Source organism: Coregonus clupeaformis, chromosome 23, assembly GCF_020615455.1.
Source record: "Coregonus clupeaformis isolate EN_2021a chromosome 23, ASM2061545v1, whole genome shotgun sequence".
In the NCBI taxonomy this organism is placed as follows: Eukaryota; Metazoa; Chordata; class Actinopteri; order Salmoniformes; family Salmonidae; genus Coregonus; species Coregonus clupeaformis.
The window spans coordinates 12886295-12909976 of NC_059214.1; the positions used below are offsets into that span (position 1 = coordinate 12886295).

At 42.1% G+C, this 23682-nt stretch overlaps 1 protein-coding gene across 5 annotated transcripts in view; it reads right to left on the reverse strand.

Annotated features, from left to right (window-relative positions):
• Window positions 1-330: 330 nt before the first annotated feature.
• The window catches only part of LOC121536624 (collagen alpha-3(VI) chain-like), a 63499-nt gene continuing 40147 nt past the window's right edge, over window positions 331-23682 (reverse strand). Inside the window, exons 41-58 of one of the 5 annotated variants that reach the window (XM_045206537.1) lie at window positions 23072-23122; window positions 22765-22800; window positions 22359-22421; window positions 21987-22049; window positions 19935-19967; window positions 19780-19816; window positions 19084-19589; window positions 18669-18777; window positions 17633-18334; window positions 17273-17381; window positions 17083-17135; window positions 16614-16874; window positions 16101-16184; window positions 11895-12080; window positions 11436-11495; window positions 2069-2251; window positions 1431-1547; window positions 331-1128 (exon numbers count right to left, since the gene is read on the reverse strand). In XM_045206537.1, coding sequence (XP_045062472.1) covers window positions 1088-1128; window positions 1431-1547; window positions 2069-2251; window positions 11436-11495; window positions 11895-12080; window positions 16101-16184; window positions 16614-16874; window positions 17083-17135; window positions 17273-17381; window positions 17633-18334; window positions 18669-18777; window positions 19084-19589; window positions 19780-19816; window positions 19935-19967; window positions 21987-22049; window positions 22359-22421; window positions 22765-22800; window positions 23072-23122 — 2694 coding nt within the window. In that variant the 3' untranslated portion in view covers window positions 331-1087. Of the gene's footprint in view, window positions 1129-1430; window positions 1548-2068; window positions 2255-11435; window positions 11496-11894; window positions 12081-16100; window positions 16185-16613; window positions 16875-17082; window positions 17136-17272; window positions 17382-17632; window positions 18335-18668; window positions 18778-19083; window positions 19590-19779; window positions 19817-19934; window positions 19968-21986; window positions 22050-22358; window positions 22422-22764; window positions 22801-23071; window positions 23123-23682 lie in introns of all 5 variants that reach the window. The other 4 variants (XM_045206538.1, XM_045206542.1, XM_045206540.1 and 1 more) reach the window with 4 other exon arrangements.

Sequence of the window (23682 nt, forward strand, 5' to 3'; positions counted from 1 at the left end):
CCAGGGACCAGTCAGTACCGTTAAAGGGCTTTGCTCTCATGTACCAGATCTCCTCCAGCCCTACACCCTTAGATAAAAGGGTTCTAGATAGCACCTTTCTAAGAGTGTACAGCACAGACCCTGCAATTCCCCTTTAACACAGTACTGTCCATTTGATTCCCATGTTCAAATAGACCAAACAGAATAGAGTTTCATTGGTTTCATTCCTTCCTTCCTGCGTTTTCACCAGTATTTTGCTCTTCCTTTGATGACATATTTTGATGTTAGATACACAGCGTGTTGGACAGTTGGTGATTCAAGAGGGCAAAAAGAAGAAATCCAATGCTTAAGTTGATTAGAAAGTCTAATAAATGTTTATTTCCCCCGTTCCCAGATGAAACACAAAGTTAAGTAAAACAAAACAATAAAACACTAACTGTTTGATAAGTACATTCCATATTCAAAAACCTGAACATGCGTGTTTGAGGCAGTGATTCCAGAAGTGCATTTACATTACATTATGAATTGGTTTAACTGTCATTATATACACACTGCCAGATAGGACTTGTGTAAACATCAGCGTGGATTATGAGTGTCTTTAGCATGGTGAGGGAAAGTCTGTATTGGAGTATTGAATTAATATAAACCTATGATGACTCTTTCAAAGTCATTGTGGACCTGTGAGTGTATGTGCATGTGCGTATGTAAATAAGGATTTATAATCTCTGTCCCATGATATTCATACACATTACTGAAAACAATGATGAAACCTTATACTCATGAGTTTAACATTTAATGAAAAACATATTCTGTATCTGTTCCAGAAATGTTATATTACAAACATTGGATGTACTCCGCAACTCAACCAAAAAAAAAACAAAAAAAAAACACTATGTAGCACCAGTAGGAAGAATCATGCAGCAAATTGATTTGCTTTCTTTTTTTGTGTGTGAAAAAGACTACTTCAAGACTTATTTTGATCAAATCCTGTTTGTGGAATCCAGTGCAGCCACCTCTCCTTTGGTACGGCTTCTCTTTGGCCATTTTTGTTGATTTTCCTCGGAATCTCCTCAGTAGAGGTATACGTTGACAATGAATCAATGTCCTCCTACGTTCTTATTGCGGCAATGACTCCTTGGTTGACAGGTGCTGTCGGTGAAAAGAAGGAAAGAAGACAGACATGATTTTAAAACAAAACCAATTCTCCCTGCATTTAATTTATCTTGTTCTGAGGGCAGGTATGCCGCGAGGGCAGAAACAAATGTGATTGGTTAAGGTTAGACAAGTAATCCCAATTGGCTAAGGTTAGGGTTAGGGGTTGGGTTAAGTTTAGAAAATATATGTTATTGGTGAAGGTTAGGGGTTGTGGTAAGATTCCAAAGAGCAACTTTGTATATGGCAACTCATATACAAAGTAACTTTGTTACGCCCCCGTTCTACCACCAACCTACCACCTAGTGAAGCTTTTCTTCTCTTTCCTTTCATTCTCACTCGTCGCTGTGAGCGCCGCCCGTGGTTTTCACGGCTTTCATCCAACCAATCCCATGCCTTCTGCCCTGGAGGCAGAGCTGCCGTCAGGACAAGATTGAAGGAAAACTCCACTGAGCATTTATTTACACACAGAATATTTGCAATAACATGTCTGTACCTGAGAAATTAATTTTAGATGATGGATTGACAGATGGAACATCCACCTCTGATAAGGTATATACTACTGTACACTATCCTTTGTTTACCCACCCATATGGAAGCAAAACTGTTTATATGCAACTGTTGGCAACCTGTCATGCTTAGTTAAGTCCCAATAAATGTATCTTACTAAAAGCAGACGGGTAATGAGGGAACAGCTAGATTGCTAGATAAATATACAGACCAATGATTAAATAGATGGACATATTGACAAATAGACAGACAGGCAAGCAGGCAGACACCAGTGTCTAGACATAATGCTTGTACAAATAGACAGACTAGATGTATGAATGGACAGATAGATGGACAGGCACTGGCAGGGCAGACAGACATACAGATAGACAGACACAAACACACACACACACACACAGAAACAGATATGATGACTAGCGAGACCCACCTGCTTTTCCACAGGCCTTCTCACACTCCTCGTGAGTTTCGAAGCGATTCTGGTTGCCGCCACAGCCTCCGTACCAGAAGCGTGTGCAGCTCTTGCTAAGGGGGTCGTAGTGCCACTTGAGAACAAACTTTGCGCAGGCGCCTTCCTCTTTGGGGAGCTGACAGATTTCCACTCCTGTAAAGGCTGCTGTGAGGGAGGAGAGAATAGGCCAATAAATGTGTGACCCACAGGAATCAACTGCATCAGTTGATCCAATAGGAAATGAATTGCAACATAATAGAGGTGAATATGGTTAATATGATCGACAACTTGAGAGAAAGCATTCCCTAACACAAGCCATTCCCCCGTCAAACTCAAGATCTTGAATATAGTTTACAGTACAATAGATCATAATATGAACTCTCTGCTGCCTGAAAGCGCACCACCTAATCAGGCTCATTTTCGAAAAGTTTACTAGACAAAAAAAACTGTGAACCATGCAGCGAACAGCCCTCGTCATTCATTTGCTCCACGCTTATGACAAAACTATAACTTTCCCCTTTTCCAAGGTTGGCTTTTCACTCATTCCATAATTCATTCTGAGGCATCGGGGGGGTTTGTCGCCAGACACAAAGGGGTTCATTGTTTGCAGAGTGAACACAGAGGATATTGTGTTACGCAATGTATATAACCTGCTACAGTGTAGATGTTATATCAGCATTTTCCACAGCACTGGGTAAGAGGACTGAATTGAAATCATGCTTGAGTTGAGAGGGTTTCCTGCCTGAAACCCTCTCAACTAATCATAGTTATAGACACACAAAGACTGATAATTCTGTATACCAGTACTCCTAATGCATTATAAGTATAACCATAATCACTTATAATGTACAGCAACATAGTGGTTCATAATTGCTGGTCACTTTTCCCTCAAGGATCGTACAGCATTATAATGACCATCAGTACGATGCATTTGTAACGTTTTTGTCAATGAGCAGCACATCATTATTTCTGCATTATAATCTTTGTTATGGTGTGTTATAGCTTTACTTTAGGTAAAGTGATGAAATGCCTAGGGCAGACAGATATAATACCCCATAAGCTGTTACAATACAATTATAAAGTGGTCATTGTCTGCTTTCAGTAAAGTGAAACATTCTGCGCAATTCATGATGACACAACACAGTCGTCCTCTGTTGCTCAGTTGGTAGAGCATGACGCTAGCAACGCTAAGGTTGTGGATTTGATTCCCACTGGGACCATACAGTATATACAAAAGATGTATGTGCTGACTGTACTATAAGTTGCTTTGGTTAAAAGCATCAGCTAAATGCCATATATTTTTTATATATACTGTACGATTTTGTCGCACAGGGCTTTTACTTTTTCAGTTTTGGACTACTTATGTTAATCAGTGCCTTTTGGGGGCCCTAATCGAGATTTGGCCGTGCTGAATAGGCATTCTTTCAGTTGCTTGTAAACTTTTATTTAGACCTTTTTTGGAAGTACATACCAGCCGTGACGGCAGTTAATGATAATTGTTGCTGATCGAAACTCCATATTTGGTGAGTAACAAATGTATTTTTACATTATTAAGCTTGTAAAGCTGGTGAATGGCAAGTTGAATGGCTGCTTCCTGGGCTTAAAGGAGATTTGCCATATCAACGTCTTCTGTAAGGCCAGATTCTGTTTCAGGCTGTGCACAGACCTTTTGGGGGCATGTGCTCAAACAAACAAAAAATCCCTGCAACTGCAATCAAAGACTCAGCATTGAGCAGTTATTACAATAAGAGTGGAAAGCAGCTCAATCTGATAAGTAAACTATTTTGGAATAAATGCTGCACTTACAGTGGGGAAAAAAAGTATTTAGTCAGCCACCAATTGTGCAAGTTCTCCCACTTAAAAAGATGAGAGAGGCCTGTAATTTTCATCATAGGTACACGTCAACTATGACAGACAAAATGAGATTTTTTTTCCAGAAAATCACATTGTAGGATTTTTTATGAATTTATTTGCAAATTATGGTGGAAAATAAGTATTTGGTCAATAACAAAAGTTTCTCAATACTTTGTTATATACCCTTTGTTGGCAATGACACAGGTCAAACGTTTTCTGTAAGTCTTCACAAGGTTTTCACACACTGTTGCTGGTATTTTGGCCCATTCCTCCATGCAGATCTCCTCTAGAGCAGTGATATTTTGGGGCTGTCGCTGGGCAACACAGACTTTCAACTCCCTCCAAAGATTTTCTATGGGGTTGAGATCTGGAGACTGGCTAGGCCACTCCAGGACCTTGAACTGCTTCTTACGAAGCCACTCCTTCGTTGCCCGGGCGGTGTGTTTGGGATCATTGTCATGCTGAAAGACCCAGCCAAGTTTCATCTTCAATGCCCTTGCTGATGGAAGGAGGTTTTCACTCAAAATCTCATGATACATGGCCCCATTCATTCTTTCCTTTACACGGATCAGTCGTCCTGGTCCCTTTGCAGAAAAACAGCCCCAAAGCATGATGTTTCCACACCCATGCTCCACAGTAGGTATGGTGTTCTTTGGATGCAACTCAACATTCTTTGTCCTCCAAACATGACGAGTTGAGTTTTTACCAAAAAGTTATATTTTGGTTTCATCTGACCATATGACATTCTCCCAATCCTCTTCTGGATCATCCAAATGCACTCTAGCAAACTTCAGACGGGCCTGGACATGTACTGGCTTAAGCAGGGGGACACGTCTGGCACTGCTGGATTTGAGTCCCTAGCGGCGTAGTGTGTTACTGATGGTAGGCTTTGTTACTTTGGTCCCAGCTCTCTGCAGGTCATTCACTAGGTCCCCCCATGTGGTTCTGGGATTTTTGCTCACCGTTCTTGTGATCATTTTGACCCCACAGGGTGAGATCTTGCGTGGAGCCCCAGATCGAGGGAGATTATCAGTGGTCTTGTATGTCTTCCAATTCCTAATAATTGCTCCCACAGTTGATTTCTTCAAACCAAGCTGCTTACCTATTGCAGATTCAGTCTTCCCAGCCTGGTGCAGGTCTACAATGTTGTTTCTGGTGTCCTTTGACAGCTCTTTGGTCTTGGCCATAGTGGCGTTTGGAGTGTGACTGTTTGAGGTTGTGGACAGGTGTCTTTTATACTGATAACAAGTTCAAACAGGTGCCATTAATACAGGTAACAAGTGGAGGACAGAGGAGCCTCTTAAAGAAGAAGTTACAGGTCTGTGAGAGCCAGAAATCTTGCTTGTTTGTAGGTGACCAAATACTTATTTTCCACCATCATTTGCAAATAAATTCATTAAAAATCCTACAATGTGATTTTCTGGAAAAAAAATTCTCAATTTGTCTGTCATAGTTGACGTGTACCTATGATGAAAATTACAGGCCTCTCTCATATTTTTAAGTGGGAGAACTTGCACAATTGGTGGCTGACTAAATACTTTTTTTCCCCACTGTATTTACACCAACACAATTCCAGTCAAAATAAGATTTTAAGAAATACTGTAGCCTACCATTACTATATATAACCCAACTCCATTTATTGCCACTATCATGTATCCCAGTGTTTTTCAAACTTTTTGATCCTCAACCCCCAAAAAGGAGTGGTACAAAACTTGCGACCACCGCGCACATGTGCACACACGAAAATGCGTGCACAATCACTGCGTAAATGTAGCCTGTCATTACACCCATAAACGGTGATGCATTTTACACCTCCATTTGGAGCTGAAAGTCATTCATGTTAGCAGACAACATCAAGTAGGGTTATATCATGTCACTTCTCTGGAGTCCAGAGCAAGCAAAATCATACTGCCTACTTGTAGCGGAGGTTGCAGGATCGGAGGGAAAGCATATTTTGCACCGCACCATGACTTTGGAGGGCAGCCTGCCTGCAGAGTGCTGGTTGCCAGCCGGGTAGCCCTGTTCTTCCTCACAAATATCGTAATAAATTCGGCAGAATATGTTACATCTTCATCTCATAATACTAAAGGCAGTGCGATGTTACAGTTGCTTATCGTTAGACATATAGCCAGTAGCCACCCAAACTAGGCCTATCTGAAATATGCATATTATCAATCAAATCGCCAAGTAGCCTATTGCTCTGGCAAAGATGAGTCAGTTGTAGGTCGCTAAACTGTATTTTATATGGATGATAAATGTAGGCCTACTCTGTTTTTGGAAAACTCATCTTGCTATGCACACCTGTGCAAGATTTTGGTTCTGAAGCATAAATGAGAATTTAACAATGACTTGTGGGCAGTTGGTTAAGAACAACAACAAAAATTTTGGGGGAAATTATACCACCACCGAAAGGCCAAAGGGGCATGTGCCCTGCACAGGTATATCCCTATGTGCATACAAAGCACATATCATAATAAATTCTCCAGAATATGTTACATCTTCATCCCATAATGTTGAAGGCAGTGCGATGTTACAGCTGCTTATCGTCAGACATATAGCCAGTAGGCCCCCAAACTAGGCCTATCTGAAATATGAAAATTAGGTAACACTTGACACCCAGCATGATAACATGTTATGACACAGTCATAACCATGTCATAATATCTCATAACAGCTGACATAACTTGTCATAACCTGTTATAATATGGTCATAACACTGTCATGACACATATATTTAGACCTGTTGTGACATACAGTACCAGTCAAAAGTTTGACACACCTACTCATTCAAGGGTTTTTCTTTATTTTTACTATTTTCTACATTGTAGAATAATAGTGAAGACATCAAAACTAGGAAATAACACATATGGAATCATATAGTAACCAAAAAAGTGTTAAACAAATCAACATATATTTTATCTTTGAGATTCTTCAAAGTAGCCACCCTTTGCCTTGATGACAGCTTTGCACACTCTTGGCATTCTCTCAACCAGCTTCATGAGGTAGTCACCTGGAATGCATTTCAATTAACAGGTGTGCCTCGTTAAAGGTTAATTTGTGGAATTTCTTTCCTTCTTTTGAGCCTATCAGTTGTGTTGTGACAAGGTAGGGGTGGTATACAGAAGATAGCCCTATTTGGTAAAAGACCAAGTCCATATTATAGCTAAAACAGTTCAAATAAGTAAAGAGAAATGACAGTCCATCATTACTTTAAGACATGAAGGTCAGTCAATATGGAAAATGTCAAGAACTTTGAAAGTTTCTTCAAGTGCAGTCGCAAAAACCATCAAGCTCTATGATGAAACTGGCTCTCATTTGGACCGCCACAGGAAAGGAAGACCCAGAGTTACCTCTGCTGCAGAGGATAAGTTCATGAGTTACCAGCCACAGAAATTGCAGCCCAAATAAATGCTTCACAGAGTTCAAGTAACAGACACATCTCAACATCAACTGATCAGAGGAGACTGCATGAATCAGGCCTTCATGGTCGAATTGCTGCAAAGAAACCACTACTAAAGGACACCAATAATTAGAAGAGACTTGCTTGGGCCAAGAAACATGAGCAATGGACATTAGACTGGTGGAAATCTGTCCTTTGGTCTGATGAGTCCAAATTTGAGATTTTTGGTTCCAACCGCCATGTCTTTGTGAGATGCTGAGTAGGTGAACGGATTATCTTCACGTGTGGTTCCCACTGTGAAGTATGGAGGAGGAGGTGTGATGGTGTGGGGGTGCTTTGCTGGTGACACTGTTGGTAATTTATTTAGAATTCATGGCACACTTAACCAGCATGGCTACCACAGCAAACTGCAGCGATACGCCATCCCATCTGGTTTGCGCTTAGTGGGACTATCATTTTGTTTTTCAACAGGACAATGACCCAACACACCTCCAGGCTGTGTGAGGGCTATTTGACCAAGAAGGAGAGTGATGGAGTGCTGCATCAGATGACCTGGCCTCCACAATCACTGTCATCAAGGCAAAGGGTGGCTACTTTGAAGAATCTCAAAGATAAAATATATGTTGATTTGTTTAACACTTTTTTGGTTACTATATGATTCCATATGTGTTATTTCCTAGTTTTGATGTCTTCACTATTAATCTACAATGTAGAAAATAGTAAAAATAAAGAAAAACCCTTGAATGAGTAGGTGTGTCGAAACCTTTGACTGGTACTGTATATTGCGTTATTTTATGGCTGGTTATGACACCTACATAAGAGTGTCAAAACCTACCACACAAAACTGGAGGAAATTAATGTTATTTCTGGTCAATAATCTGGATATGCACGCCCTCCTTTGCGCACCAATGCTGATGACTAGTCATTGGTCAACAATGAAGACGCAAAATTGTTGTGTTCTGAAGCATAGATGAGAATTTTATGAATACTTGCAGGCAGTGGGTTCTGAATAACCATGACAAAAAATTATACCACCACCGAAAAGAGCACTTTGGTGACTGGAAGGGCAAAGGTGCATGTGCTCTGGCATTATTCAGGTACTCATAATGCACTATGATAGAGTAATAATGCAGTATGCAAGCATCGTTATAGATGCACATAAATAATCATAATTCCGTATACCAATACTCCTAATGCATTGTAAGTATAATCATAATCACTTATAATGTACAGCAACAGTGCTTCATAATTCCTGGTCACAGCATTATAATGCGTTTCTAATGTTTTTGTCAAATCAATGCAATAGATAGTATAGAATACAGTATATACATATGAGATGGGTAATGCAAGATATGTAAACATTATTAAGATAGATTAAGGAGTGTCAAAGAGCAGCCCATCATTATTACTGCATCATAATGTTTGTTATGGTGTGTTATAGAATACTTCTAAGCAGGCATGTGCCCAGATCAAATCAAATCAAATCACATTTTATTTGTCACATGCTTCGTAGACAACAGGTGTAGACTAACAGTGAAATACATACTTACGGTTCCTTTTCCAGCAATGCAGTATTAAAGATACCATTAAAAAATATATATATATATATATATATAAATAGTGACACAGTGAATAACGAATAATAATAATGACTAAAAATACCACGGCTATATACAGGGAGTACCAGTACCAAGTCGATGTGCGAGGTAATTGAGGTAGTGACTAGCAGCAGCGTGTGTGTGTGTGTGTGGTGTCAGTATGCATGTGTGTGCATGTTATGTGTGTGTGGACATATGGTGTGTGTGTGTGTGGCGTCAGTATGTGTGTGTGTAAGTATGTGTGAGTGTGTGGATACAGTCCAGTGTGTGCGCATAGAGTCAGTGCAAGAGAATTAGTGCAAAAAAGGGTCAATGCAGGTAGTCTGGGTAACCATTTGATTAGCTATTTAGCCGTCTTGTTTAGAAGTCTTATGGCTTGGGAGTAGACGCTGTTCAGGATCCTGTTGGTTCCTGACTTGACGCATTGATACCACTTGCCGTGCTGTAGCAGAAAGAACAGTCGGTGTCTTGGGTGGCTGGAGCCTTTGACAATTTTTGGGGCCTTCTTCTGACACTGCCTGGTATAGAGGATGGTAGGGAGCTCTACCCCAGTAATGTACTGAACCGTACGCACTACCCTCTGTAGCGCCTTGTGGTCGGATGCCAAGCAGTTGCCATACCAAGCGGTGATACAACCTGTCAAGATACTATCGATGGTGCAGTTGTAGAATGTTTTCAGGATCTGATGGCCCATGACAAATCTTTTCAGCCTCCTGCGGGAAAGAGGCTTTGTCGTGCCCTCTTCACGACTGTGTTAATGTGTTTGGACCATGATAGATCCTTAGTGATGTGGACACCGAGGAACTTGAAGCTTTCGACCTGCTCCACTACAGCCCTGTCGATGTGAATGGGGGCATGCTCGGCCCTCCATTTCCTATAGTCCACGATCAGCTCCTTTGTCTTTGTGACGTTGAGGGAGAGGTTGTTGTCCTGGCACCACACTGCCAGGTCTCCGACTTCCTCCCTATAGGCTGTCTCATCATCATCGGAGATCAGGCCTACCACCGTCGCATTCTTGGGCTCAGGGACTATGGTGGTCTGCTTGAAACATGTAGGTATTACAAACTGGGTCAAGGAGAGGTTGAAAATGTCAGTGAAGACACTTGCCAGCTGGTCAGACCATGCTCTGAGTATGTGTCCTGGTAATCCATCTGGTCCTGCAGCCTTGTTAATGTTAACCTGTTTAAAGGTCTTACTCACATCAGCTACTGCGAGTGTGATCACATAGTCGTCCGGAACAGTTGGTGTTCTCACGCATGGTTCAGTGTTGCTTGCCTTGAAGCAAGTACAGAAGGCATTTAGCTCGTCTGGTAGGCTTGTGTCTCTGGGCAGCTCGTGGCTGTGTTTCCCTTTGTAATCTGTAATAGTTTGCAAGCCCTGCCACATCCAATGAGCGTCAGAGCCAGTGTAGTAGGATTCGATCTTAGTCCTGTATTGACGCTTAATGCACTTATTAATGAAGCAGGTGACTGATGTGGTAAACTCTGCAATGCCATCGGATGAGTCCCGGAACATATTCCAGTCTGTGCTAGCAAAACAGTCATGTAGCTTAGCATACGCTTCACCACTTCCGAATTGAGCGTGTCACTGGTACTTCCTGTTTGTATGCACATAGGGCTATACCTGTGCAGGGCACATGCACCTTTGGCCATTCGGTGGTGGTATAATTTCCCCCAAAAAATTGTTGTTGTTGTTGTTGTTCTTAACCAACTGCCCGCAAGTCATTGTTAAATTCTCATTCATGCTTCAGAACCAAAAATGTGCACAGGTGTGCAAAGCCAGATTAGTTTTCCAAAAACAGAGTAGGCCTACATTTATCATCCATATAAAATACAGTTTAGCGACCTACAACTGACTCATCTTTGCCAGAGCAATAGGCTACCTGGCGACTTGATTGATAATATTCATATTTCAGATAGGCCTAGTTTGGGTGGCTACTGGCTATATGTCTGATATATCCTTACTTGATGTTGTCTGCTAACATGAATGACTTTCAGCTCCAAATGGTGGTGTAAAATGGATCACCGTTTATGGGTGTAATGGCAGGTTACATTTGCGCAGTGATTGTGGCGCATGTGGATGTGTGTGCGTGGGGATCACAAGTTTTGTACCACTCCTTTTTGGGGGTTGAGGGTCAAAAAGTTTGAAAAACACTGGGATACATGATAGTGGCAACAAATGGAGTTGGGTTGGATATAGTAATGGCAGGCTACAATATTTCTTACAATCTTCTATTTTGACTGGAATTGTGTTGGTGTAAATAAGTGCAGCATTTATTCCAGTTCAGAATAGTTTCGCAAAATACTTTACTTATCAGATTGCGCTGCTTTCCCCTCTTGTTGAAATAATTGCTCAACGATGAGTCCGTGATGGCAGTTGAGGATATTTTTCTTTTGGGGAGGGGGTACCCTTTATGGGGGTTTGTGCACGGCCCTGTATAATGCGGTATAATGCATATCGACTTCATAGAAAGTTTTACCAATAGGGTAACTTACCGGGAGCTGGAAGGATCTCAGTCTCGGGCTGCTGCTCCACTTGTTGCTGAGGCTCTGGTGCTGTCGAACAGGGAAAAAACAAAAGTTTCTAAAGTCAAGCAACAACCTTTTACCAACTGATCTACAACATCCTTAACACTTTAATTGTACGCTCCGTCATATTGCTGTTTTTACACTGTGATGTAATAGATGTCATATACAGTCATGATAGGTAACAATATACACACTTAACATGGTTAGCTTATCAGCTAGCTAACCAGGTAATCTAAATTGCATCCTGTATCATGATTATATCATGTTAGTTGCAAAAGCATGACATTATCAGGACTGCTTACGACAACTGTTATCAAGCGAATTACAGTCTACGATTGTCTACTTAGTTAGTTAGTCAAATATGACCAGACAGGTGCAAACAGCCTCTGCAAGCTTTCAGAAAACCTGGCAACAAGGACCACTCACCTGACCTCATGCAGCGTTTCAAGCACTGGGCCTCAGTCTCGAACCTATTGACATTGCCTTCACAACCACCATACCAGAACTGGGTACAGATCCCGTTCTTTCTGTCAAAGAACCACTTAGCCTGATAGTCTTTGCACGCCATTCCAGGGTCATAGCCAAGAGAGCATGGGTCTGCGAGCTCGTTAGCTAGAACATGCAAAAACAAGACCAGTCACGAGAGGGTTAAGAGAGAAGAGAGATGTATAAGTATGTTTAAGATGAACATCGCCCATCTAAACATATATTTGAGTTACTGTGAGCTAGTTGTCTGCCATGACTAAACAGTAAGTAATGAATATGTAACGGTATTGTTACTGGTTTAGAAGTGAAATGTGAAAACAGAACATTTGATAAGGTAATCAAATGTATCTCATTGCTGGTAAATTAAACTTGTGAAAACTCAGAGCAAAAATCTAATAGTAGGACCATGGCATGTCACAGTAGCTGTACATCTACAATGTTAGTCGTTTTGAACAAAGAGAGTAGAAAAGGCACAGATAGTACAGTAGCATAGGTTTGTATTGGTGAATTGTTGATATGAAAGGATAGTAGGCATAGCCAATCAGCTGCTTCTCCCTAAACCATGTTGCTATCAGAGTTAATATATGTTAATGTTAGTACATTTTAGTATTGAGTAAGTCTGTGGCTGTGTGGTCTCCGTGTTATCCTCTTAAGGATCGGACCCCTTTTTTCAATTTTCGCCTAAAATGACATTCCCAAATCTAACTGCCTGTAGCTCAGGACCGGAAGCAAGGATATGCATATTATTGACACCATTTGAAAGGAAACACTTTGAAGTTTGTGGAAATGTGAAATTAATGTAGGAGAATATAACACATTAGATCTGGTAAAAGATAATACAAGCAAAAAAACATATATTTTTTTAATCATCTTTGAAATGCAAGAGAAAGGCCACAATATAATATTGCAGTTTAGGCGCAATGTTGATTTAGCATAGTTTCAGATTGATCCAGTGAAGCATTGCAATACTGGACTATTTTGTATCAAGTCTGCCCAAATGTGCCGAATTGGTAAATTGATAAATTTTCAAGTACATAACTATAGAGAATATACAAAAATGATATTGTAATACAAAATGTAAGTTTACACACTCCCAGGAATGTCATACATGATGGATCATTAGCTTATACACTAACTTTCACACATCTAGATGGCCGGGCGGGGTGGGTGTGGAGCCAGAGACAGTTCCTACATTTGAATATAAAAATTGATTTCATCAAACAAAATTATGCTACATTTTATCTCTGGGACCCGTAGGATGACAAATCAGAGCAAGATTACTGAATGTAAGTACATTATTTACCTTCAGAGGTGAATGTATCAAACCAGTTGCTGTGATACGTTTTTTGTTGTTGCGCACTCTCCTCAAACAATAGCACGGTATTTTTTCACTGTAATAGCTACTGTAAATTGGACAGTGCAGTTAGATTAACAAGAATAAGACATGTTTATGTCCTGGAAAGTTTGCTGTTACTTACAACAGTCATGCTAATCACATTAGCGCACGTTAGCTCAACCGTCCTGTATACGGGACACCGATCCCGTAGAGGTTATGCAGCGAAACCTCCATCAGTACCTAATCCTGGTGGGTCAACTCCAAAAGTACCTCTCGGTAAAGCTGAGAAAGTACATGAATTCAACCACAGTCTTGGACGCAAGCGCACCCGTCAAAACCACCCTACGGCAAAGTCCTTCCTGCTTTGCACATTACACAGTGATAGTATATTATTTTCTTATTGACATAGCGTTATCATTGTATAGTATTGCAATAATATGACTGGCTTCAATCAATACCAATGATGTATATACAGGTAACTGCCAAAATAAAGGAAAAACCAACATAAAGTATCTTAATAGGCATTGGGCCATCACGAGCCACCAGAACAGCTTCAATGTGCCTTGGCATGGATTCTACAAGTGTCTGGAACTCTATTGGACGGATGCGACACCATTCTTCCACGAGAAATTCAATAATTTGGTGTTTTGTTGATGGTGGTGGAAAACGCTGACTCAGGCGCCGCTCCAGAATCTCCCATAGGCCTAAGTGTTCAATTGGGTTGATCTGGTGATATGGAATATGGTTTACATAATTGTCATGCTCATAAAACCATTCAGTGACCACTCGTGCCCTGTGAATGGGTCATTGTCATCCTGGAAGAGACCACTCCCATCAGGATAGAAATGATTCACCATAGGTTGAAGGTGATTACTCAGAATAGGTGTGTATTTATTTGCATTTACCTTGCCCTCTAAGGTGTGGACCTAAACTATGCCAGGAATATGCACCCGACACCATAACAGAGCCACCAGAACCCAAATTTACTCAAGTGTTTCCTTTATTTTGGCAGTTACCTGTATGTAGATCATATATAATGTATATATAATATGTACATATATTGTAAGTATATCATGAAAATATATGTATATGTTTTTATTTTAATCAGCAGTCACTATGACAACTATAGTAGTTATATTTGTGAGTTCTCAGAGTTCTCATAATCTCAGAGGCAGCCCCCCTTGAAAACTCCCTGATTCGCTGGTTCAGGAGATGACCTCATCTCTTAGCCATTCCCACCATAAGGGAGAGCGTGCAGTGGCCTCACTCCAAGGCTCAACATGTGAGCAATAAATCTTCATCAATGGAGTTATTTTCCACAAAAACGTTTTCTGTCTCACTGTAAAAGCTACAGGAGCTATACCAATGGTTAAGAGATTGTCTTTCAGTGAACAGTTCAGTTGTTTATTAAGTAATAGTTTCCTCCATGCCCAATATTTTTGGCAGCATCACTTACTATCAGGGGCAGAAGTACTGCTTGTTTTCTTACAGAAAACGTCCCTTTTCATCCTCATGCTAACTAGCAGTAGCCACCGCAGCAATTTTGGAATGGCAGTGTCAGCCAAGCAGCTCCTTTCTTGTTCAACGCGATGTGCCATTCCAAAATGACTGCTGTGGCTACTGCTAGCTATCATGATGACGAAAAGGGCAGTTTTCCGGGAAACAAACTAGCAGTATTTAAATCTTCTCAACCCATATGTCGCGCTGGCTCCACAGTGTCTTAATGTAACCACGATTGTGTTCCGATCCCAGTGCAGCTCAGTGTAAACAAGCGTAAGAGTAGGGTCGGTTTCTTCTAGCAAGGGCGGACTGGGACCAGATTCATTTTTCCATGAGGTCCACCGTCCCATTTTTTTCCTTGAGGTCCCCATTATTAACCAGATAATGAGCATTTTGTGCAAAAAAGTTAGGGCTACAAATGGACCAGCCCATTTAACATGATGGTCTATCAGCCCCTGCTGAATATAGATTAAAAAGGCCAATTTTTTAAAGGCCCACTCTGTGATATTTACACCCATTTTTTATCATTTAAATAAATTATAGACGAGTGGGCTTTTAACTTGAAAATCATTGTGCATGATGTGTGAAATATATTTGTGTGTTGAAGAGTGATTCTGAACCATACTGTTGGATTTTCTGATCAGACCCTACACCCAAACGAGGGCACTACGTTCATCCACCTCTGGCCTGCTAGCTCCCCTACCTCTACGGAAGCACAGTTCCCGCTCAGCCCAGTCAAAGCTATTCGCTGCTCTGGCACCCCAACGGTGGAACAAGCTCCCCCACGACGCCAGGACAGCGGAGTCACTGACCACCTTCCGGAGACACTTGAAACCCTACCTCTTTAAGGAATACCTGGAATAGTATAAAGTAATCCTTCTTCCCCCACCCCCCATTGAAAAAAAATTGTTGAATGCACCAATTTGTAAGTCGCTCTGGATAAGAGCGTCTGCTAAATTATGTAAATGTGAAATGTAAATGTATTGGAGTAACAACGATGCTGCCAATGCAAATCCAAACACAATGAATTCCTATTAGAGACCATTAGCTAAAAACAAAGGCAATCTCTGAACCAGGCAAACCAAGGGGCGGTTTCTCAAAAGTAGAAGCTGGCTCCCCTAATTCTAAACCTAACCCTAAATTTAACCCTTAATCCTAAAATTGCCTTTTTTCCTTGTGGGGGCCAGCGAAATGTTTCCACTTCTCCGAATTTTCCTTGTTTTACTATCCTTGTGAGGACTTCGGTCCCCACAAGGATAGTGAAACCAAAAACACACACATACACACACACACACACAGGTGTCACTCACCAATCTCTGGTTTGTCCAGTGGTGTAGTGGCCACGATACCAGTCACCTCCATGGGGGCGGTGACCTTATGCTCTGCTGCTGCTTCTGTCCAATCAGATATTACATAATAATGGTCAGTGGATTCAGTTATACAGATATTTATGGCTGTTGTGTGGCTAGTCTGACACCAGGTGACATGTTTTGTTTTGCCTTGCACAAAAAAAAGGAAAACATTCCAATAAAATATATGAAAGACAGAAAGATATTCATGAAACAGGAAAACCACCTTTATCATTGCTTGGATGTTGCACAACATAAAACACAATACTCATTTAATTATCATAATAACGATCATTTTGATATATTTTTATGCCGATATAGGCCTACTGTACAGTATACGCATATCTATCCGTTGCTCAGGCAAAACTGTCATTGACAATAATTTTCAGGTTGACATCACTGTTGTAGGGGAAAAACGGGTAAAGCCTAACCTAAGCAGACCAGACAATCACTGTGATGTGTTTATGGACTTACTGGTGGTAATAATGCCTTTGTGGGTGGCCACAGCGTGGCCCTGGGTAGTTTGTGTGGTCACCACGGCGTGGTAGGTCTGGGCGCTATCCAGGCCGCTTACAGTGAGCTCAGTTCCCGTCACATTTCTCCTCAAAACCAGTGTGTTGTCACGCTGGCGCGTAACCACCACCTCAAAGTAGGCCATGTGCTTGGGGTCCGGGCTGGCCCAGCGCAGGGTCAGGCTGCTGGAAGTGACGTTGGCTACGTGCAACTCATCTTGGTCTAGGGGCCAAACATATTGACACACACGCAGACATAAAACACACACACACACATAACATACACACATGCAGACATAAAAAAAAACAGACAAAAACACACACATTCACAAATGATTAGTCTTTGAACTGCCACGGGAGACAAAACATGACTGGTATTGATTTATTTAACTGGTGGTAAACCCTGCTATTTCATTTTTTATTTAATGTACCGTTGTGCTTTCTTGGATGGACTGCCTGGTGGTTTTCGTGTTTTTGATGTTTCCTACACAGAGTGGATTATAGACACATGATATGTAAGATTCTACCAATACATAAAGTTATGCATATGGTGATTTACATGACAAACATGATAAACACTTTAATGAATATACACGTGATAAACATGATCTGAATACTCACTCTTGGCTGTGGTGTGACTTGGGGAAGGGGAACTTGGGGAATGGCTGGTCACTCTGGTACCAGTGACAGTGTTTGGAGACTTCAGGAGACATGTAGAAAACGTTCTCAACTGCAGACACAAGAGGAAAAGGACAATGTTCACATACAGTATCAACCTGACAAAAAAATATATTAAAGGTGTTTGTAAGTGGTTTCCACAATTAAAACCAGAACGACTGTCAATGTGTCCACAATTATGTGCATTCAATCTAATTATTTAATTTGCTTTGTCCATGAAAAACCTGTTATCAGTGAATAAAATATTAACATAAATCAAACAGGTACTCAATAGACAGCAACGGCGTAAAAGAAAGCACTCACTGCTGAGATACTTGGGCAGCAGTCGGCCAAAGTTCTGAATGTGCTTGTCGTAGAAGTGCGAGGTGCTGGTCAGCCTCTTGAAGAAGATGTCGGACGGCTCGCTGGCCATGCGCGTCAGCACACGGGTGTCCCCAGCCCCCAGCTTCTCGCCCACGCCCAGGATGACCAAGAAATAGCCTTTACACTTGGCCTCGGTGGCCACGGCAACCAGCCGCTCCTCATCCTCCTCCACAGGGCCTGTTACAAACACCGTCAGAACCTTGAGGTCTCGCTGGTGGGGCGCCTTCTCAAACACCTGCTCCACCGTGTGCTCGATGGCGGCCGCCAGTGCCCGCCCACCCTCCAGTTGGGGTGTCTTGTCCAGCAGGAAGTTGCGGATGTCATGGGCTGAGCGGTGGTCAGTCAGGCCCACGTCCACGAGGATGGGTGAGACGCTGTTGTTGCGCAGGAACTCGTAGGGCGCATGCTGGATCACGGCCACGCGGGCATGGTGGATGGATGCCACGGGGTCCGATGAGACTTCCAGCTGCTCTACAATGTGTGCAACGTAGCGTTTCATCTCTGTGAAGACGGTGGGGTAGGTGGTCTCGGAGCTGTCCATGACAAAGGCCATGTCAATGTCCACGTCGGTGGTGGAAGACCTCCTGTCTCTCGACTGCTGAGGGGGGACATAGTCACACATTTGGTCCGGGGCGCAGGAGTCTGGAGAACAAAAGAACACATAAATGGGCTCAGGCGTTTTGGCTTGTAATGGTTTTCATTATGTCCCACTGGATTTGTTTGTAATGCAATTTTTCGGTTTGTATGCAACTGTCAATGTCAGGCAATGTGCATCCAATTAGCTTACAATATAATTACTATAATCAGAAACAAAGTGTGGGATAATCAGTTACACCATCAAAAATAAATAGTGTTCCATAAAAAATGTAGAACACAAGAATGCACCATTTTTTGGTAGTTGCATAGAAATTCATATAACAGTTCATTGCAGCATTTGTGTGAAGTTAATCTCTAAGGATATGAGAAACGCTCTTACCCAGGCAGATGTGGCAGTTCATGACCTTTTGGATAGCTGAGTTGTACTGTGCACTTCCGGGATTGGGCAGCACAATCACCTGACCCAGTGCTGACCCAGTGCCATTCATCTGATAAAGAGAGAGGAGGTAACGAAATGTCAAAAACATGTTCAGGTCAGCTGACAAGACATCTCTGTAAATTCATTTTTAGGTGTTGTATACTGCTTTCAGGTACCAGAACAATAACTACATTCCAATATCTATACTACCACATTGCATGCAGAATACATTGCCTCATTCTATGCTAGTGCAGACATTAGAGCAGGGCCAAAATGATTCCCTGCTCTGTGTTATGGTAACAGAGCTCAATTTTACCCTATGTAAGAGTGTCTATTTTTCTGCCCCTTGTCTGCTCCCTAACCCCCTTTACATTACCTTCAGAGCTCTGGTGAGCTGGCCATCCTCTTTGTTGATCAGGAACACTGAGGCGATGCCGGAGTCATAGAGGCGTAGGGCGGCTGCGCTGACCGCCCGCTGATCCTTCACTGGCCCGTTGACAAAGAAGATGGCCACCTTCCTCATGAGGAAGCCGCTGCGCACCCTCTTGAAGGTGTTCTGCGCCAAGAAGTTCATGGCCGTCTCCAGGCTACGCTGTTTGCGCGTCTGTAATGCCTGCAGGCCCTCCATGCGCTGCACAAGGGCGCGGCGCTTCAGCGCGTCTGCAAAGCGGATTTCGGTGGTCACTTCGTTGTTGTAGAGGGTGAGGGCCACGCGGGCGCCGCGCGGGCAGTTGCTCTCGGCGATGGTGATGTTGCCAACCAGGCGGAGCATGGCTTCACGCATGTTGTTGAAGGCAGGCCTACTCACGCCGTCAGAGGCGTCCAGGGCGAAGGCCAGCTCGGTAGGGTAGAGTGGGCACTCCTGCTGACCATAGCAGCAAGCTGAGAATAAAACGAAAAATAAAACAAGTTTTGGGGCATTAATACTCCTATGTCAAGTGTATGGGTGCCAGAGCAGGAGAGGGAGGTGGGTTATGCAGTGTGTATCTAAGGTGGGTTTACACGACATACGGTTGGAGGGTGACATTAAAGTGGGGGGACCCGGCCGACCCTTCCGGCATTTTACACTTACGACAGTTGTCTCTGATCTTCTTCACCAAGTCACATTGCTGAGGAGAAAAGGGACAATTTAAAACTGATGTTAAGACATTATACATATTCCACACATTTAAACTTTGGTCAAATTTCCTATACAAAATGTTGTCTATCTGATAAATGGACTCCCACCACAACGCCAGGTCCTCTCGGTCCTTTCTGGCCCTGTGGGAAGACAAACAGCAGAGTTGAACAGAGGAACACAGCTGGAAGGAGACAAAGCAATAGGCTACACTCTCATGCCTGGCACCACTCCAGATAACAACACCATTATTTTTGTCCATTATATAAATAATGAACGGTTTGTAATGACGTTAAAAACAATACATATTCTACTTGGCAAACCTCCAAAGACTGTACATGTTACAGAAGTATACTTATGGTTATTTATAATGTGACATACTGTACAGTGCATTCAGAAAGTATTCAGACACTTTCCCCTTTTCCACATTTTGTTATGTTACAGCCTTATTCTAAAATGGATGAAATAAATACAAATCCTCATATATTTACACACAATACCCCATAATGACAAAGCGAAAACACGTTTTTTGAAATTCTTGCAAATGTATTAAAAATTAAAACAGAAATACCATATTTACATAAGTATTCAGACCCTTTGCTATGAGACTCGGATTTGAGCTCAGGTGCATCCTGTTTCCATTGATCATCCTTGAGATGTTTCTACAACTTGACTGTAGTCCACCAGTGGTAAATTCAATTGATTGGACATGATTTGGAAAGGCACACACCTGTCTATATAAGGTCCCACAGCTCCGAGACAGTATTGTGTCGAGGCACAGATCTGGGGAAGGGTGCCAAAACATTTCTGCAGCATTGAAGGCCCCCAAGAACACAGTGGCCTCCATTATTCTTAAATGGAAGAAGTTGGAACCACCAAGACTCTTCCTAGAGCTGGCCACCCGGCCAAACTGAGCAATTGGGGGAGAAGGGTTTTGGTCAGGGAGGTGACCAAGAACACGATGGTCACTGACAGAGCTCCAGAGTTCCACTGTGGAGATGGGAGAACCTTCCAGAAGGACAATCATCTCTGCAGCACTCCACCAATCAGTCCTTTATGGTAGAGTGGCCAGATGGAAGCCACTCCTCAGTAAAAGGCACATGACAGCCTGCTTGGAGTTTGCCAAAAGGCACCTTAAGGACTCTCAGACCATGAGAAACAAGATTCTCTTGTCTGATGAAACCAAGATTGAACTCTTTGGCCTGAATGCCAAGCGTCACGTCTGGAGAAAACCTGCTCCAGAGCGCTCAGGACCTCAGACTGTGGCGAAGGTTCACCTTCCAACAGGACAAAGACCCTAAGCACACAGCCAAGAGCACACAACGCAGGAGTGGCTTCGGGACAAGTCTCTGAATGTCCTTGAGTGGCCCAGCCAGAGCCCAGACTTGATCCCATTGAACATCTCTGGAGAGATCTGAAAAAAGCTGTGCAGCGACGCTCCCTATCCAACCTGACAGAGCTTGATAGGATCAGCAGAGAAGAATGGGAGAAACTCCCCAAAAACAGGTTTGCCAAGCTTGTAGCATCATACCCAAGAAGACTCAAGGCTGTAATCACTGCCAAAGGTGATTCAACAAAGTACTGGGTCTGAATACTTATGTAAATGTATATTTCAGTTTTTCTTTTAAATATACATTTGCAAAAATTTCGAAAAACCTTTTCTTTGTCATTATGGGGTACTGTGTGTAGATTGATGAGAAAATAAAAAAACACAATTTAATCAATTCTAGAATAAGGCAGTAACGTAACAAAATGTGGAACAAGTGAAGGGGTCTAAATACTTTCAGAATGCACTGTATGTAGGAGGTCATGATTTTTCATTTCATGGGTTGATATAGATAGTCTCTTCCTAGAGGTGAAGTAAACTGCTAATAATGTCTAAGACTACAAACTAGTCTTATACTATTAGTCATGACTATGAATTAATCTTTATGCAGTTATGGACTATTGTACAGAGCCAAGGAGAGAATATGAAATCTATAAAGGGTCTCTCCTGGTTGTGAACACATGGGGCTGGTTTCCTGGACCCAGATTAAGCCTACTGCTGGACTAAAAAGCATTCTAAATGGAGAATGTCCATTGAAAATGCTTTTCAGTCCAGGACCAGGACTAATCTGGGTACAGGAAAGGGACCAATGATGTACAGTTAAGTCAGTGCTTACATAAGGCCCGGGGTATCCAACCTCTCCCTTCTGACCTGGAGTACCAATTTCCCCTGAAACACCCTAGAAGAGCAATACAACAGCATATCAAGTTAGATTTACAAAATCATTGTGTATGATTACATTCCAAACATTCACATCAATTTACCAATACTGTACACATACGGTACACACTACCCTGATATTTTTATATTCCCATTTTGGTAATTTAGCAGATGTTCTTATCCAGAGCAACTTACAGTCAGTGCAGTCAACTAAGTTAGGTAAAACAAACACATATCAGTGGTTGTTTTAGTTATAATATAAGTTAAGAAACTCCCAGAGCACATAGCACCGCTAATCCCAGTCTCCCACTCCAGCTAAAGCATTCACCCTCTGGCCACGGTTTCCTATGGGTCCTGGTCCGCCATTGGTTCCGCCATCACCTGCCCCTCCCTGCATGGTGACAGAAACATCAGTGTGCGAACCGTCACAGGGAACAATAAGACAGACACCTTGGTCGTGTTAATTTGGCAAGAAACTGAAGAAAATGGCCCGAAACGGGAAGATACTGTCCGAACATCTAATAAGAAATGCTTGTTTTCCGGTACAAAACATTTTGCTACGGTGTGCCCTAATGAACACAACCCTTGTGTCAAATTCGAGAGATCCCACTCTGTACAGAGAGGTCATATTACAACCTGAGATCATTTGAGTGAAACGGAGCACTATTCTTCATTTTAACAATTCTTGAGTTGAACTGAATAAGATGTGACAGTGATGATGTTCTTGACATTACCTTTGGTCCTGGGAATCCTGGGAAGCCCTCATCACCCTGTAAGGAAGACACTTGTCTGTTCATTTGAGCATATAGGCTGATAATGGCAATTTAAGATAACATCATGCAAGCTCATTATAACATAGAACATTGATTGAATTTGTTGGATATTTAAAAGTAGTAGGCTGCTCCAGACAACATTACATATAACATGATTACATTAATTATTTAGGTGCAGATTGGACAGCTTGGACTGAACAGATGAATATGAGGGACATACAGTACAAACAGTTGCAAATTGTATTTTGTCAAATGTATGATTATTTACCTTTCTTCCTTTGGGCCCTGCGATTCCAAATCCATCTCGACCATCTTCGCCCTGTAAGAAGAGGATACTGTGCTTACTGCAATATGATAGATGGCACAGTATTGTCTACTGACCCAATCTTATAGTTAAAAGTACCACGTGCGTGAATAATGTTACTGTAAGTACAGCTGACCTGGGTTCAAATAGTATTCAAAATCTTGAAATCCTTTAGCTGTGCTTAATTGAGCCTGCCTGGGGCAACAGAACCAATGGAATGGTCCCACAAGTGCCTACCCTGCACATCTGGCACTCCAGGCAGGCACAAGAAAACACTCAAAGTATTTGCACGTTTTAAAATACTATTTGGACACAGGTCTAATATACAGCCAATGTAATATTTGATAAGTAGAACTGTATGCACTGATCTGAACTGGTCAATAGAGTGCAAGGATACTATATACAAATACAGGGCTCTCAAACCCTGTTCCTGGAGAGCTAACGTCCTGTAGGTTTTCGCTCCAACCCTAATCTTGCATACCTGATTCTAATAATTAGCTGGTTGATAAGCTGAATCAGGTTAGTTACAACTGGGGTTGGATCGAAAACCTACAGGAGGGTAACGCTCCAGGAAC